Source organism: Rhinolophus sinicus, chromosome 3 (assembly GCF_057876585.1).
Source record: "Rhinolophus sinicus isolate RSI-liver-muscle chromosome 3, RSI-T2T, whole genome shotgun sequence".
Lineage (NCBI taxonomy): Eukaryota > Metazoa > Chordata > Mammalia > Chiroptera > Rhinolophidae > Rhinolophus > Rhinolophus sinicus.
The window spans coordinates 45,663,991-45,682,609 of NC_142503.1; the positions used below are offsets into that span (position 1 = coordinate 45,663,991).

The 18,619-nt window shown below is 42.6% G+C and overlaps 1 protein-coding gene across 3 annotated transcripts in view; it reads left to right on the forward strand.

The window, feature by feature from the left end:
• Positions 1–14,242, forward strand: part of MAP1B (microtubule associated protein 1B) — a 93,793-nt gene extending 79,551 nt beyond the window's left edge. For all 3 annotated transcript variants that reach the window (XM_019728087.3, XM_074328851.2, XM_019728088.3), the window contains 3 exons: positions 1,227–7,722; positions 10,699–10,937; positions 12,323–14,242. In XM_019728087.3, coding sequence (XP_019583646.2) covers positions 1,227–7,722; positions 10,699–10,937; positions 12,323–12,478 — 6,891 coding nt within the window. In that variant the 3' untranslated portion in view covers positions 12,479–14,242. The remainder of the gene's footprint in view (positions 1–1,226; positions 7,723–10,698; positions 10,938–12,322) is intronic.
• The last annotated feature ends 4,377 nt before the right edge of the window (positions 14,243–18,619 follow it).

An 18,619-nucleotide genomic window follows, 5' to 3' on the forward strand; every position in this document is an offset into this window, starting at 1 on the left:
TAGAAGATAAGAGTTCAGACCTGCTGGCCCAGGGATACCTGGACCATAGGGAGTCTTTGCTTTGCCCTTTCATCATTTACCGTCAAGGACAAAGAGCTCTTTTCTGTTGAATGTCTGGGCTGATTTATGAGTTTTGCTGCAACTGAAAGAAGACTGGAGCTTATGGCTTGATTCTCCCTCACTGTTTACTAAGCTAAGACCATGAAACATATGGCCATAATATGGAGTGAAACATAAAATAGCATTTTCATTGAACCACAATCTCTGTTTCAGTCCTGATTTGCTCTTCTGCATTCCCATCCTATGGGAAACACTAAACAATGTGTTGAAAACGTTTGAGTCAAATTTGATCTTAGCCATTTACCCACAGCTTGCCCTGAAAGGAACAGGAGTTGTGAGAGAGCAGAATATCCCACCTTGAATTTAAATATTAGTAAATGGGGGACAAAATTGGCTACTTGCTTGTGTAATTACCCAGTTGCTTTAATTATCATGTCTTCAATAAAAGTATTTGTATTTGTAGAGAATCTGCTGGGTGAACCACTCTTGTTTTAAATAGTGTGAACTGAAGCCAGAGCTAATACATTTTTTTTTGTCGTAATGAGCAATCTATAACTTCTTGTCTTACGGAGGGTGTGGGGAACTACACCAAACTTTTATCCTTTGTACCTACCAAATTCTAAAAGTAGACAACAATAAGTGCACTATATCTAAATGCCTTCAAGGAATCCATCAGGTCTTTTTACCAAGCCCAGTAGAATAAAAGAAAACATTTTCTATCTGTGGTGAAATGACTCACATAGCCTTCCCCTGTGATAATACCATATTTTTTAAAGGGCATTTTTACATGGTAAGTACCCAGGGGTAAGAATTCAATGTATTTCATAACCGCTATGGTCCAGGCACTGATCTTCCAGATGGTCACTGGTCTTAAAATTGGACCAGAGCTCTGGAGTTCCCCTGCTGGACAAAAACAGACGATGTACGTGTCTCAGAGGGTGGTGACTGAGACCTAAGGAAGTAGTAGGGGGAAGTCAGGACAGAGGGTGTTCGCCTACCATTGCAGAAATACTTCAGCATTTAAACAGCCAGCATCTCTGAAATCAGCCTCCTATGTGCATCCATTGATCCTATAACATCTAGTAATAGATGGAGATGATGCATCAGGTATGACATTCACTTACACCTTTTCTTTCTCTGTTTATTATTACTTTTTTAAATCCTAGATTGGGGAATTACTGAGTACCACCCATCCTGCCAACAAAGCTAGTTTAACCCTCTTCTGTCCCGAAGAAGGGGACTGGAAGAACTCCAATCTTGACAGACACAATCTCCAAGACTTCATTAATATTAAACTCAACTCAGCTTCTATATTGCCAGAAATGGAAGGACTTTCCGAGTTTACTGAGTATCTCTCAGAATCAGTGGAAGTCCCATCTCCCTTTGATATCCTAGAACCTCCCACGTCGGGTGGATTTCTAAAGCTCTCCAAGCCCTGTTGCTACATTTTTCCAGGAGGGAGGGGCGATTCTGCATTGTTTGCAGTGAACGGATTCAATATGCTCATCAACGGAGGATCAGAAAGAAAATCCTGCTTCTGGAAGCTCATCCGACACTTGGACCGAGTGGACTCCATCCTGCTCACCCACATTGGGGATGACAATTTGCCTGGAATCAACAGCATGCTACAGCGGAAAATTGCAGAGCTTGAGGAAGAACAGTCTCAGGGCTCTACCACCAATAGTGACTGGATGAAAAACCTCATCTCCCCTGACTTAGGAGTTGTATTTCTCAATGTCCCTGAAAATCTGAAAAACCCAGAGCCAAACATCAAGATGAAGAGAAGCATTGAAGAAGCTTGCTTCACTCTCCAGTACCTAAACAAATTGTCCATGAAACCAGAACCTCTCTACAGAAGTGTAGGCAATACCATTGATCCTGTCATTCTTTTCCAAAAAATGGGAGTTGGTAAACTTGAGATGTATGTGCTTAATCCAGTCAAGAGCAGCAAGGAAATGCAGTATTTTATGCAGCAATGGACTGGCACCAACAAAGACAAGGCTGAACTAATCCTGCCTAATGGTCAAGAAATAGATATCCCAATTTCCTACTTAACGTCAGTCTCATCTTTGATTGTGTGGCATCCAGCAAATCCTGCAGAGAAAATCATCCGAGTCCTATTTCCTGGAAACAGCACTCAATACAATATCCTGGAAGGACTGGAAAAGCTCAAACATTTAGACTTCCTGAAACAGCCGCTGGCCACCCAGAAGGATCTAACTGGCCAGGTGGCCACTCCTGCTGTGAAACAAGTAAAACTGAAACAGAGGGCCGATAGCCGAGAAAGTCTGAAGCCAGCCACAAAACCACTGGCCAGCAAATCTGTGCGAAAGGAGTCTAAAGAAGAAACCTCTGAGGTCACAAAAGCGAATCACGTGGAAAAGCCACCCAAAGTTGAAAGCAAAGAAAAGGTAACAGTGAAAAAAGACAAGCCAGTAAAAACAGAGACCAAACCAGTGACCGAAAAGGAGGTGCCCAGCAAAGAAGAGCAGCCGCCAGTGAAAGCCGAGGTGGCTGAAAAGCAAGCCACAGACGTCAAACCCAAAGTCAGCAAGGAGAAGACAGTGAAAAAGGAAACAAAGGCAAAATCTGAAGAAAAGAAAGAGGAGAAGGAAAAGCCAAAGAAAGAAGTGGCTAAAAAGGAGGACAAAACCCTTATTAAGAAGGAGGAAAAAACAAAAAAGGAAGAGGTGAAAAAGGAAGTCAAAAAAGAAATCAAGAAAGAGGAGAAAAAAGAATCCAAGAAAGAGGTTAAGAAAGAAACACCACTGAAGGAAGCCAAGAAGGAAGTTAAGAAGGAAGAAAAGAAGGAAATTAAAAAGGAAGAAAAGGAACCCAAAAAAGAAATTAAGAAACTTCCTAAAGACTCAAAGAAATCATCTACTTCGCTTTCTGAAGCAAAAAAACCAGCTGCATTAAAACCAAAAGTACCCAAGAAGGAAGAGTCTGTCAAGAAGGAATCTGCTGCTGCCGGGAAGCTAAAGGAGAAGGGGAAAATTAAAGTCGTTAAGAAGGAAGGCAAGCCAACAGAGGCTGCAGCTGCAGCCATCAGCACTGTGGCCTCTGCAGCGGCTGTGGCAGCGGCGGCAGCTGGAATAGCAACCACTGGCCCTGCCAAAGAACTGGAAGCTGAGAGGTCCCTGATGTCATCCCCCGAGGATCTAACCAAGGACTTTGAAGAGCTAAAGGCTGAAGAGGTCGATGTAGCGAAAGACATCAAGCCTCAGCTGGAGTTGATTGACGGTGAAGAGAAACTGAAGGAAACTGAGCCGGTCGAAGCCTACGTCATCCAGAAAGAGACAGAAGTCATCAAAGGTCCTGCCGAGTCCCCTGATGAGGGAATCACCACCACCGAAGGGGAGGGTGAATGTGAGCAAACACCCGAGGAGCTGGAGCCAGTCGAGAAGCAGGGGGTGGATGACATTGAAAAATTTGAAGATGAAGGAGCAGGTTTTGAAGAATCCTCAGAGACTGGAGACTATGAGGAGAAGGCAGAAACTGAGGAGGCAGAGGAGCCAGAAGAGGATGGTGAAGAAAATGTATGTGTGAGCACCTCCAGGCACAGTCTCGCGGAGGAGGAAGAAAGTGCGAAGGCCGAGGCAGATGTGCACATCAAGGGGAAGAGGGAGTCTGTGGTCAGTGGTGATGACCGAGCAGAAGAAGACATGGACGAGGCGGTGGAGAAAGGAGAAGCTGAACAATCTGAAGAGGAGGGTGATGAGGAGGACAAAGCTGAGGATGCCAGAGAGGAAGAATATGGGCCTGAAAGAGCCGAAGCTGAAGATTATGTGATGGCCGTGGTTGATAAGGCTGCGGAGGCTGGTGGTGCTGAGGATCAGTACGGATTCCTTACCACTTCGACCAAGCAACTGGGAGCCCAGTCTCCTGCCCGGGAACCTGCGTCTTCAATTCATGATGAGACATTACCTGGAGGCTCGGAGAGTGAGGCCACCGCTTCTGATGAGGAGAATCGCGAAGACCAGCCTGAAGAATTCACTGCCACTTCCGGCTACACTCAGTCTACCATTGAGATATCCAGTGAGCCCACCCCAATGGATGAGATGTCTACTCCTCGTGATGTGATGAGTGACGAGACCAACAATGAAGAGACAGAGTCCCCATCTCAAGAGTTTGTAAATATCACCAAATATGAATCTTTGCTGTATTCTCAGGAATACTCCAAACCTGCTGTCACATCGCTCAGTGGGTTATCTGAAGGATCAAAAACAGATGCCACTGATGGGAAAGATTACAATGCCTCAGCCTCCACCATTTCACCACCCTCATCCATGGAGGAAGACAAATTTAGCAAATCTATTCTACGTGATGTTTACTGCTCTGAAGAGAAAGATATGAAAGCCAGTGCCACGCTGGCTATTAAAGACACTGTCTCAGCAGTTTCAGATGAAAAACTTAGTCCATCCAAGAGCCCATCCTTGAGTCCGTCTCCGCCCATAGAAAAGACCCCTCTGGGTGAACGTAGTGTGAACTTTTCTCTGACACCCAATGAGATTAAAGTCTCAGCAAAGGCAGAAGCAGCCCCAGTGTCTCCTGAGGTGACCCAAGAAGTAGTTGAAGAACATGCTAGTCCTGAGGATAAGACCCTGGAAGTGGTGTCTCCCTCTCAGTCTGTGACTGGCAGTGCTGGCCACACACCTTACTACCAATCTCCCACCGATGAGAAATCCAGTCACCTCCCCACAGAAGTCATTGAGAAACCACCAGCAGTTCCAGTGAGTTTTGAATTCAGTGATGCCAAAGATGAGAGTGAAAGGGCTTCCATAAGCCCCATGGATGAACCTGTGCCTGACTCAGAGTCTCCTATTGAAAAAGTTCTGTCTCCTTTGCGGAGCCCCCCACTAATCGGATCTGAGTCTGCATATGAAAGTTTTCTAAGTGTTGAAGACAAGGTTCCTGGTAGATGTACGGAAAGCCCCTTTGAAAGAAAGAATGGAAAACAAGGCTTTCCAGACCAAATAAGCCCAGTTTCTGGCATGATTTCCACTGGTCTTTCCCAAGACAAACAGGAAGGGAAAGGCACAGACTTTATACCAATAAAGGAAGACTTTGGTCAACAAAAGAAAACTGACGATATTGAACCCATGAGTTCTCAATCAGGACTGGCTTTAGATGAAAGGAAGTTAGGAGGAGATGTTTCTCCTACACAAATAGATGTCAGTCAGTTCGGATCTTTTAAAGAAGACACTAAAATGTCCATTTCTGAAGGCACTGTCTCAGACAAGTCAGCTACTCCTGTTGATGAGGGTGTGGCAGAAGATACATACTCTCATATGGAGGGTGTGGCCTCAGTCTCCACAGCTTCTGTGGCTACGAGCTCATTTCCGGAGCCAACAACAGATGACGTGTCTCCCTCTCTGCATGCTGAGGTTGGGTCCCCACATTCCACAGAAGTAGATGACTCCCTTTCTGTGTCTGTTGTGCAAACGCCTACCACCTTCCAGGAAACAGAAATGTCTCCCTCTAAAGAAGAATGCCCAAGACCAATGTCAATTTCTCCACCAGACTTCTCCCCTAAAACAGCCAAATCCAGAACACCAGTTCAAGATCACCGGTCTGAACAATCCTCAATGTCCATCGAGTTTGGTCAAGAATCCCCTGAGCACTCCCTTGCTATGGACTTCAGTCGACAGTCTCCAGACCACCCTACGGTGGGTGCAAGTATGCTTCACATCACTGAAAATGGGCCAACTGAGGTGGACTACAGTCCTTCTGACATGCAGGATTCTAGTTTATCACATAAGATACCACCAATGGAGGAGCCATCCTACACTCAAGATAATGATCTTTCTGAGCTCATCTCAGTATCTCAGGTCGAGGTCTCCCCATCCACCTCTTCTGCACATACCCCTTCTCAGATAGCTTCTCCTCTCCAAGAAGATATGCTATCTGATGTCGCCCCTCCCAGAAATATATCCTTATATGCCTCACTCACCTCTGAAAACGTGCAAAGCCTGGAAGGAGAGAAGCTGTCACCAAAATCTGATATCTCTCCACTCACCCCAAGAGAGTCCTCTCCTTTAAATTCACCTAGTTTTTCAGATTCTACCTCTGTAGGCAAAGAGAACATGGCTTGCCACACTTCCTCTCTTCCATCAATGGACGCAACATCCACAGAGCCCTATGGCTACCGTGCCTCAATGCTATTTGATACGATGCAACACCATCTAGCCTTGAATAGAGATTTGACCACATCTGGTATGGAGAAGGACAACGGAGGGAAGACACCTGGTAACTTCAGCTATGCCTATCAAAAGCCTGAGAAAACAACTAGGTCCCAAGATGAAGAAGGTTATGACTATGAGTCTCATGAGAATACCCGGGCCCCAGATATGAGTAGCTATTCCTATGAGAAGACAGAGAGAACTATTAAATCCCCATGTGACAGTGGCTACTCCTATGAGACCATTGAGAAAACCACTAAGACACCTGAAGATGGTGGCTATGCCTGTGAAATTACTGAAAAGACCACACGGACCCCCGAAGAGGGTGGGTACTCATATGAGATAAGTGAGAAGACGATAAGAACCCCTGAAATCAGTGGTTACAACTATGAAAAGACTGAGAGGTCTAGAAGGCTGCTGGATGACATCAGCAATGGCTATGACGACTCTGAAGATGGTGGCCACAGAGTTGGGGATTCCAGCTACTCTTATGAGACCACTGAGAAAATTTCCAGTTTCCCTGAGTCTGAAAGTTACTCCTATCAGACCGCTACAAAAACTACACGAACCCCTGATACTTCCACATACTGTTATGAGACTTCAGAGAAAGTCACTAGAACCCCCCTGGGGTCTACATATTCCTATGAGACTTCAGACCAGTGCTACCCTACAGAAAAGAAGTCCCCCTCAGAGGCTCGCCAGGATGTTGACTTATGCCTTGTATCCTCCTGTGAATACAAGCATCCCAAGACAGAGCTGTCACCTTCCTTCATTAATCCTAATCCTCTTGAATGGTTTGCCAGTGAAGAGGCAACTGAAGAATCTGAGAAGCCCCTCACTCAGTCAGGGGGCGCCCCACCACCTCCAGGAGGAAAGCCACAAGGGCGACAATGTGATGAAACCCCTCCCACCTCAGTCAGTGAGTCAGCCCCATCCCAGACCGACTCCGATGTCCCTCCAGAGACAGAAGAGTGCCCCTCCATCACCGCTGATGCGAATATCGACTCCGAAGATGAATCAGAAACCATCCCCACAGACAAAACCATTACATACAAACACATGGACCCACCTCCGGCCCCCATGCAGGACCGCAGCCCTTCTCCACGCCACCCTGATGTGTCCATGATGGACCCAGAGGCCTTGGCCATTGAGCAGAACCTGGGCAAAGCTCTGAAGAAAGACCTGAAAGAGAAGACCAAAACCAAAAAGCCAGGGACAAAGACCAAGTCATCTTCACCTGTCAAAAAGAGTGATGGGAAGTCCAAACCCTCTGCGGCTTCACCAAAACCAGGGGGCTTGAAAGAATCCTCAGATAAGATGTCCAGAGTGGCTTCTCCTAAGAAGAAGGAATCTGTAGAAAAAGCATCAAAACCCACCACCACTCCTGAGGTCAAAGCTGCACGTGGGGAAGAGAAAGACAAGGAGACCAAGAATGCCACCAATGTCTCCACATCCAAATCGGTAAAGACTGCAACTACAGGTAGGTGGACGGTGCCAGGATCCTGATACAGCCCACAACTAGTCTGCTTTTACCTGGAACCTTTGAATTTCCATTTGGCTTTGTGCTGGGAAGATGAGACAGCACAGCTGGGTGCTCTCCCTTCCCTTTACCATTCTTTTCTGCCAAAAGGTATAGATCTCGGCCCCCCTGTAGCCCGTAGGCTTGGGGATAGCCCGGCATATGGCCCAGAGCAGCTCTGATTCACCAGATGTGATTCCTGGGTTTGCTTCATTCTGCAACACAGCAACTGCAGCCTTGTTCTGAACCTTCAGAACCAAGGAGATGTGTTTCAAGCTCCTTTAGAAAACTGTTGGCAATGGCTTCAGCTATGCTGGCTCCAGAATGAAGCTCAGGTACAGGCCAGGAGCACCCAAAGGCCTAGGGAGAACCAGAGTTCCAAGCCAAGCCTGGAATAATTAGCATAGGCCCAAGATTTAGATTCCTTTTTTTTTCATTAAAAATTTCAAAAATAAAACTCTTGTAACATTTTAAAATTTAAAAAATTATAAACATTTTTCTTAAAACATCATCAGGCTAGGGCTACATCCTCGCTGAAGACAATGCTCTGTTTTCTTATCAGCCAACAAATACCATAATTTTAGTTGACCAGTAGGTACCCAGAACAAATTGAGAGAAGAATATTGAAGGCTCTTCTTATCTCCTTCTTATCCCCACAGTCTTGCTAACAGAGACTCAGAATTCTATTTCAGATTGAAATTGCATATGGCAGGAGCAATATCCCTGACTTATGATCATTACTGTTTTGGTTCCGATTCCCACATTGATAAAGTTCTCAGCAATGACCTGGGTTTTTGATGGAACAGATCTCTGACGGCCCAGCTTCATTTTGCTTCCAACCAATCACAGGGATTTGCATTAATACATTTTATTTCCTTTATGTAGTTATTCTGGGATTTTAGACCACAGTTCACAAAGTAATGTAAATTGACCCAAATATGTAAAGCAAAAATAACTTAAATAACATTTCCTTGCTTTATTAGGGAACATCTGATAGATGAACATTGGTACTTTCAAATTCATTACCTTTTAGGAAGCATTACAACTGCAAAGTTTTACTTTAATCAACATGGAGGACCAATTTCAAGACTCAGTTCTCATCAGATTTCCTCTTTTTTACATGCTTGTAGAGAACAATTTATTCATGTTTAGAATTAATGGAAAACCACCAGATAATGAACCCTTTGGTCTACAAGAGGTGACAACTGACCTGCATGGATAAAACACGAAATCCATTCAAACAGATAAAAGCCAACTGAAATTTGCTACCCAACTTGCCTAACATGTATACTCTAGCCCACACAATTGATTTTTTAAAATATTTTTGTCATTTAAAGTGATAATTTTAAGGCAAAGTAATAAGTAAAGATGAGTTAATTTGAAGATGCTTTTCGAAAAGATTTCCGGTATACATCCTGCCAAAGTGAGCACCCTAATAGATTTCTAAAAAGACAAAATTGCACTATTAATTGATTTTTAAAACAAATCTGGGTCGACTTTTGGCAGTTTACTCAGCTTGTTCTTCTATATGAGCAATGTTCATTTGGTGTTGATGGTAGTGATTTAGTGCGCAAGGGAAAATTACCGGCATTTTTAATTATTAGAACTGTAACTCATAAACTTCTATAAGTCAGAGTTCTTTGGGTGGCCTATACATAGATATTTTGAGGGTTTTCAGCTCAGATTCATTAAAATGGCTGGTTCGTCTATTTATAAAATGACTCAGTATATCTAAATATCAGTTAACTGTTTCTCATCACTTCTCCAACCCCCTAAAAATAAAACTGGACAGTTCATGGAGTTCACTGGTGGTTTTGACTCTAGGATGACAGTCTAAACATCCCATGGAGAAAGGAAATAGGATTAAGTATCCAGCTGGTATTTTAAATGACTGTACAGCAGTGGACTCAGACCAGCTGTACATTAGAATTATCTAGGGTGCTCTTAAAAGATGGTGGTGCCCAGGCCCTCACCCCAACCCCATTATGTCAGACCCTGGGGCGAGGGGCCTGGGCATCAGCATTACGCTTGCTAGGTGATTCTAATTTTGCAGCCAGGGTGAAGAACACTGCCTTAGAATGCTAGTTCTATTAATGTTTCAAAAAGTTTAAACCTTCTAACTAGAACAAGTCAGAATGCGAGCTCCTCAAACAAGATGCCAGGAAACTTTTGGGTTAATCTGAATCTTTTTACTTTGCCCAGGCCTTTTCTGACCTAGACTGGGAATGTTAGCAGCCAGGTGACTTTCCCCAGTCTGGTATGTCCTGATTGGCTAGAGAAAGCCTCGTCTTTCTGAACCTTCCTCTTGCCAAAGCTTGGTATCCAGCCTCGTGTAGGCTGAGGTATCTCACTTTTCAGAGTCCTGTGCTAAGGGGAGAAAATGGCGTTTCATCAGTGTGTGATTGAGGTTAAGGTGCTGAGGGCCTTGGGAATCATATGAGGATAAGATCTGAACCATTTACTAGGTCAAATGTTAGAGTATGATACTCAGTTGTGGCCAAGTTGCTCTCAAGTGAGACCCTAACAGGGATTACATTGCTTACCTATAGTTTACCAAATGCAGCTGCTTCCTTTTGACTTCTAAAATCTATTTTTTAGATCATGTTTCAAATTAAGATGCACAGTAGTACCTCTTTTAGGAGAAGTATTACCATTTAGTTCCATTGTTTGGGAATGCCTTGAAACTCTTCTTACTTCCTAATGGGCAGGCCACAAAGGGAAACCTTTCCATTCTTCATTTCCTGGTGAGATGGCAAACAACCTCCTTATATCTTCTCAAATTGCCACTACTAAATGCCCTCTACAAAGAGAGGGAAATGCCTGGCCCCCCTTTTCATGTCCTATGGACCTTCTTGAGGATGAGTAGGGAAGGTGTACAGGACCTGTGGGTCTCTTCAATTCCTGTGACCCTGGCTTTCCCTTTGTTAATTCACCCAGGACCAGGAACCACCAAGACGGCCAAGCCCTCAGCTGTGCCTCCAGGCCCCCCTGTGTATTTGGACCTGTGCTATATTCCCAACCACAGCAATAGTAAGAACGTCGATGTTGAATTTTTCAAGAGAGTAAGGTCGTCCTACTACGTGGTGAGTGGGAATGACCCCGCTGCTGAGGAGCCCAGCCGGGCTGTCCTGGATGCCTTGCTGGAAGGGAAGGCCCAATGGGGCAGCAACATGCAGGTAAGAGCTCCAGGATAGCGTCTGCACTGCATGAGGAGCCGTGGCCAGAGGTGGAGGGAAGGACTCTTTGTCTTGTGATTGTGTGGTGCCCCATGGGTCTGTCACTCCTGAAATATCCTGAGGACAAAGTGGATTTCACACACAGAAGGTCGTCTAAAATATTATTCTGGACACCAATAACAACCATGGCCTGGGAGGAAAGCCACTTTACCACCCTGAGGCGTAATTTACTTATCTGCAAAATGAGCCTAAGATCACTTGTCCTTCCCCCTAATATACCAAGAGTATGTGTGTATGAATCAAAGTGGTCGTATTTCCATGTGAAATCTGCTAAGGAATTGTTTTTACTGCTTTATGTTTCACAAATAGACCAAAGCTAGGAGTGTGGCCATTTAGAAAACCAACTATGCATGTGAAACGCCACAGGAGGAGCACTGCTGGTGGTGGTCCCCACCAGGATATTCCCAACTCACAAACATCATGACTGGCCAAGAACCACGTGCTATTCTTTCGGCTGTGATCTTTGCTTATCTAAGTTGTATTTGTCTGCACAGTCACATACCATGTTTCTCCGAAAATAAGACCTAGCTGGCCAATCAGCTCTAATGCATGTTTTGGGGCAAAAATTAATATAAGACCCGGTCTTATTTTACTATAAGACCCAGTATAATATAGTATAATATAGTATGATATAATACCGGGTCTTATATTAATTTTTGCTCCAAAAGATGCATTAGAGCTGATTGTCTGGCTAGGTAGTACACTGTGTTTGCATAATAATAAATAGTATTACTTGTTAGTTAATCATGTGAAATTTCATGAGAAGCACCAGTGGCCTCTTAAGGAATACTGATGGAATTTTTATTATTCAGACCAGTACCCACTTACCACACTTTTCCATCCCCATCCACATACACGTTAAAGATACAAATCTTTGTTCTCAATACGAAGTGTTAGAGGGCTTTGAACTTCAATAATAACCAAAGCTCCTTGGATTAAATGTACAATATCTTTGATAGAAAACTTACCAGGTATGTTAAAGGAAATACAAGAAATTCTTCCTTAACTGAAGCACTTCTTGTCTTAACATGAAAGAATTAAAAAACTGACAGAGGTCAGTTTTATAGGTGAACTAATTGATGAATCATTAGTTGTTTTTGGTTCTAGTCTTCAATTCTTCCCAGAAAAACTTGATTTTTTTTTTTTTTTTCTTTCCAGCTTTATTCTGGTTCCTGGAAAATATAAGTTAAAAGTCCTTTGCATTTCTTGAGGAAAATAGAAAATTTTCCTTCCTTTCCCCTGTCGGTCTAATTAATACCTTATTGTTCTATTTTTCTCACCTGATTTCCAGCTCTGCCTTTAAGCTAGTTCCTCTCTCCCTGCAGGTGACCCTGATCCCGACCCATGACTCAGAAGTGATGAGGGAATGGTACCAGGAAACCCATGAGAAACAGCAAGACCTCAACATCATGGTTTTAGCAAGTAGCAGCACAGTGGTTATGCAAGATGAATCCTTCCCTGCATGCAAGATCGAATTGTAGAGACCAAGGCCAGCCACACCACAGGATTGGAACTTTGTTTCCAGAAATTCTTCGATTTGAAATCACCTTTTCTAAAAAGTCAATTCATCGAAATAAGTTGCTGAACTGTTACCTGCCAAACGCTATACGCAAGTCACTAATATGTCTCAGTTGTTGCTGATTGCTAAGGGAAGTTACAGTATTCCCACAGTAGGGTTCAAGTTACTGCAAAATTACCTACCCCAGTTCATCTCTGCTGAACATTTGGAAACCATGCACTAGCAAACCCAACTGACTTCTGCTAGGTATTTGTCTTAGAAAGAGAGAAAGTGAGAGGGAATGCGCGCACAAAGAAAGAACGCAGGAGAGAGAGAGAGAAAGAGAATGAGAAAGAAAAAGAATGCAAGAGAAGGAGATATAATGGTAGAGAGTGCTGGTGAGATTCCCAGAGAGGAAAAAGAGAGAGCAGGGTGGAGTAAGGAAGAGAAAATGGCCAATTCGGTCTGCATTTTCTCAGGCAGTCTGTATTCTGTAATCTACATAGACAGAGTTTTCAATTTGTGTCAGTCTGAGTCATCAAAAAGGGTCTTAATTTTCTAAAACAAGTTGGCTGGAAGAAAACAAAAAGAACAAAACTTGTTATGAGGACCTGTGAGATTTTTCACGCCTTAATTAAGCTCCTTCAGTTTGAAGGCTGCACACTGACATAACGTACCGAGCGCAGATTGGACATGCGAGTGGTTTGAGCCCCAGTCAGAACTCTCAGACTCTTCCAACACACAAGTAGACTGATCTAAGGCATGCTCCCAGCATCTGCACCCAGTTAGTCCGCTCTGAGTCAGTTAACCTGCATGCGGAAGCACCCATGTCCACCCCAATTAACAAGCAAATACCAAAGCAGTTGGGAGTACATACAGTAGACAATTTGCCTTAGGAAGTGACTTGAATGTACAAAGATACTTGATGCACTTATTATTTTTTAACGTGAGACAGCAAGTTTATAAAACATCCGTGTAGGATTATAGCTACTCCAGTTACAGGAGCATGTGTGTGCGCGTGGGGGTACTTGAAGCTGATCTGATTGGTGCAACTGTTTGATGCTGAGTCATGCATGGGGGATACCACCTTAGTGCCCCTGTGGTCCCTCAGCCAAACACGTTGAGCCTTTCATGGCTTCTGCAAGTTCAAGGTGGAAATGGCTTCTATGATCAGAACTGGGAAAACAGTGAATCTTATGGTGGAAGAGGTTCTTAGCAAGTGTACAGTATTTACCTTCCTTTGTCTTACATTGGCTTTTTTTAAATTTTCCATTAATTTCAGCATAATTATGGGAACAAGTGTACAGAAGAATTTTTTTTTTTTTTTAGGTATGTGAGAACTTTTCATAGATGAACTTTTTTAACAAATGTTTTCATTTGCAGGAAAATGCAAAGAAAATTTTCAAGTGACAGTCTTTTTTTTTTTTTTTTTTCCAACTGTTTCATAAGACAGAAAAATGAATAATGTTTGTTGAAGTTCTGGTGAGACTGAAGTCTGATATTGCAGTGATAATATTTATTAAAATCCATAACTACCAGGAATAGTGATACCTCCCACCCCTTGATTCCCATAACATAAAAAAACCTGAGTACGTGCTATTTGAGAGTAGGGGAGAATGGCATGGTAGACTCCTTTTCCAGGCCTTTACATCATCCAGTGATATCCTACATACTTCTGTCAAGATCTTCAACCACGAGGTAAAAGAGCTAAGACAAGTTCAAAGAACCCTAGCGAAAATTTGCTTTGGGATTTTTTTTCTGAAAAAAAAAAATAAATAAATAAATAAATAAAGAAGTAATACATTGAAAGTAATACATTGAAAACGGTTCATCATGTAGAGTTCAGAGATCATTTCCATCATTGTCATTATTGAACTATGAGTCTGGGAAGCCAGATCATGATTAAAACTGATGTCAAGTTTCAAGTTGCAGATCAATGCCCCCGGGGTTCAGATGTGGCAAACTTCTCAGTGACAACTGTGCTATGTGCTCTGTCATGTTGCGTTTCCTACAGACTCGAAGATCTACGGAGTAGTGACCAATGACCTCATTTTATTTTCTATGTTAGTTATTTATTTCCGAAGTAACATTGTAGTTTATTTTTGTCTGGTAAAGTGTATGTTTTGCACTGCTAACTACTATGAGGGTTTAGACAATGCTTCTTCAGGGTCCCTTCACTGAGGACCTATGCAGTCTACTTAATGCTGTGAATTACATTTTCAAATGTTTAATTTTTAAAAAATTAATATTCTATTTTTTTTAGGCTTCTCTAGAAATTCAGCTTTTATTTATTACTCCACTTTTTTTTTCAAGTCCTAAAGAACAAAATAGTGAACAAGGGTACAAACAAATTAACACATGATGGAAAACTCATTGTGAAAAAATGAATTTCATTGAGTGTAAACTCATCTACTTCAAACTTATGAGACAACCTAAGATATTCAAGATAATTACTTAATGATTAGTTGTTAAGTTAGATCACGTAATGCATGGGAAGAGAAACAGATTTCCAGCATTCTTGCCAAATCCAGACCTCTGGTTGATTTTTCTGTTAGAAGATGGAATTATTTTCCAGTTTCCCAAATTAAATTTATTTAACACATTACTTTGCTTTTTTAAAAATAGAAACATTTCAGGAGAACTACAGCCAGTTTTCAATTATAGCCATTCTAGCCCACTCTTTTTTTTCTTTTGCTGTGGGATTTAATGGGGAAAATATACAAAAGCTGTCATTAGTCAGGTGGCTCTTTTTCCTATGAAATGTATCAGTGCCCTTCTCCATCCATTGTTCTCAGTGATGACCACAGAGCCTGAGTATACCAGGAAAGCCAATATTTGCATTACAGATTGCGCCTGTCCTTCCAGAAACGTTTCTTACCTGGGTGACTAACCTAATTTTGCTAGTTCCATAAATACACGATTAGTTTAGTAGCAGGCATCACGATGTACCATGTACATTCATAGTGAGAGCTAAAGATTGACACAGACTTCTAGGAGCTTTATGCACACTGATTACTTAGTCCAATTGTATAGATTGAATATTTGAGTGGAAGAAATTCACACTCCGTTTAAATGATGGGATCCCATCAGGATAGCTAGCACTCATGATCATGACCTTTTGGGTAGTATTCTTAAGCAAAATTCTGTGGAGACTAAATGTTAGAGATGATCCTCCATTTTCAATTTTAACTAATTCTATCCCCTTTCTCAAAACCCAACTCCCATGCATGCTTTCTCAGTCTTGTGGTGGACTGGATACAATGACTTAACCCCTCTCCCCCAAATGCCATTTTCCATGGAGTTCAAAAAAAATTTTTTTTTCTTAACCTTACATATCATAGTGAATGGTTTCCCCAGTGTATATGAATGTTTTAAGTGTCTCCAATAGCTTACACAGTTTAGGAGGTTTTCAATACTCATTTAATAAGATTAAGTCATTTGCTAATAGAAATTTTACCACCTTCCATTTTCCCTCTATTACCAAATTTCAGCTCTCAGGAGCTGTTCTACGATTCTGAAATTGCTTTTCTTGCCTCGCTTTAGTCACCTGTCACAGGAGGTTCTTGCTCAGTAATGATATTGTGAGTTAGAGTAATAACTTTTTTTTTTTGCGCTTCAGATTTAGAAGATCCTGTTTCCACTTGAAAGGAACTGTAAGCTTTTATCTTTTAACCAACTGAACAACACATCAAAAGCAGCCTAAGGATGAACATTTCTTTGAAAGCAATTAGGTTATTCACCTGGTATTAAAATGATTACTATTAAAAAAAAAATCTGTGACTTTATTAAGTTGATTTAAAAGGCAGCATCAAAAACTGAAAAGGAAGGGGGAAAAATAGCTTCTCTGCACTCATTTGGAGCTCTCCAAAGCAGGGACCATGGAGATGAGGCATCAGGACCCGGCTGCCCTTTCCAGAACACCCTGCAGCAGCAGGCCAGAGGCGGCTGACGCGGCTTACCTGTGCTGCATGCAGCCCTATTCTTTCCGGGCCTGGAAAGAAGCGGTCTTGAGCCCAGCGGAGAGGCACCTGCCACTCCTCTCGTTCTGAATGGTGTTTGTGTCAGTCTGCAGCTGTGTATGGTATTAAGTCTTATAATCCTGCATCACTTCTATCCTATCCAGTCATATCTAATGTAGAAAATTAGTTTCCAGTGAAAGTAATATGTAGTGCTTTTATGATATTTGTGTGCAATATCCCCTCTTCCATTGAGGATATTTGATGTAAAAGAAAAAAGAAAAAAACAACTCAGTTCCACAATAAAATACAAAAGTGGCAAAAGTTCGTGTGTGTGCTGTGCTGTCTTGCGTTTTGAGTGACTGAGTTGGGCTCACTCAGCAGGGGTGGAGGTTTGCCACGCCCGGGGTGGGGGTCGGGGTGGCAGTCTCAGCATTCATTCATATGGGGTGATTATGTTCTTTTCAGGGTGGGCGCCCTGGCTTTTCGCAAAACAGGGACAGAGTCCTACTATTTCTATAACTGTTGCCTCGTTCTTTTTTATAACCAAGCCCTAGAGGACATTGGGGTCTAAGGACAGAAACTGAGAGGTGAGGGAGAGACATTGCTTAAAAAGAAAAAGTAACTAGGCCAGTGTAGTGGGAGGACGGTATTGGGAGGGTTTCCTCTGTAAACTACAGTATAAACCCCAAACCAGGTGCTCAGCCTAGTTCCACCACGCCTGGCTGTGGCACCTGCGTCACTTTATCCCATCTAGAGTTTTCTCACCTGTAAAAGGAAAGGATTTGACAAGATGGTCAAACTGCATGGTCCCTCGTATCGTTGACTTCCTGGAGCTCTGCGAGGCCATCATACTCAGCAGTTACATCCCGCACCTCACTTATCTCCTCGGTTTCTTGCTCTGTTACAGAATAAGCTCTAGCTAATGTAATACACTGTGGGGTTGACTGACACCCAGGAACTAAACACTGTTTAGGAAAAGTGATTATAAATAACATAGTACCTCAACAAAGGAGGAATTCCTTAGTCATTCAAAGTACTGTTCCTTTACTCTCTACCCAGCAGTAGGTAATAAAATCCCCAGCAGTAGGGGATTTAAAGGTGAAGAAAACATAAGTGCTGCCCTAATTGATTGAGGTGACGGGCTCCCAAAATTCAAGGGTGAGCTTTGTTGACTATAGGAAACGCACCAGAAGTGATGTCTAAACAGACCTGGCACGTATTTGTGTTGGCCAGAAAGCAAATTCGAGGCCGAGGCAACATCTCACACAAAGCCTCAGCAGAGAGCAGGATTAACGTATCTGGGGGTCCAGATTGCTCAGAACGGCAGAGTGTAGAGGGACACGCCAGCATCTCAATTCCCACCACACAGCCACAGAAAATGTGCCGAATACTCAATAGAGACTTCTAGTACCTGGTCTTTCTGTATTCAGAGATGGTCCTTTGGCCTCAAAAGCCATCACAGCCTTTCCTGAGTCATAATGTTCATTTGTCACATACCTTCCTTTTGATCTTACATTGTGCCTCCAAATCATGGGGCTTCATTGATGGGTTCAATTAGAAGTCACTGTTTGCCAGAAGCAATTCTGAAATCTCTCCAGAAATTAAAGGGTTAAGCATGTGAGCACTCAGGGTGGGAAATCATCACTGAGATTTTAATGACATCCATCAGACTAACCTTAACTAAAGAAGTTGTTTTCCACTGTAAAATTATTCATTTCCAGGAAGTGTTTCAAGGAGTACAATTTTGAACTCTGCAAATATGAAACATCATGGAAGCCAAAAAAGCAAGCAAAATTCTCCTACCACTGGGTACCTCAGTGGAAATAATACCCCTTTTATAAAGCCTTTATAAATCTTCCCTGTGTCCTTGATCTAGCATTTAAAGCCCATAACGGAATTTATTTCCAGATGCTTTTTTTGTACGAATAAAATTTGTTTCCTGAACATGTCCAGCTCAGATCTGGAATCCCTAACATTCACACACAATAAATACACATCCTAAGTATTATCTACTTTGTTTTGAACAAAGATCCCAGTGGTAACTGCCACAGTTTGGGCATTACCACCACCTTTTGTTTGGACGTCCTGGCTACCATACAAGTAATAACATCCGAAAGGCTGCAAAAAGGCCAAATCAATGGGGAAAGAAAAGGTTATTTTCAAGC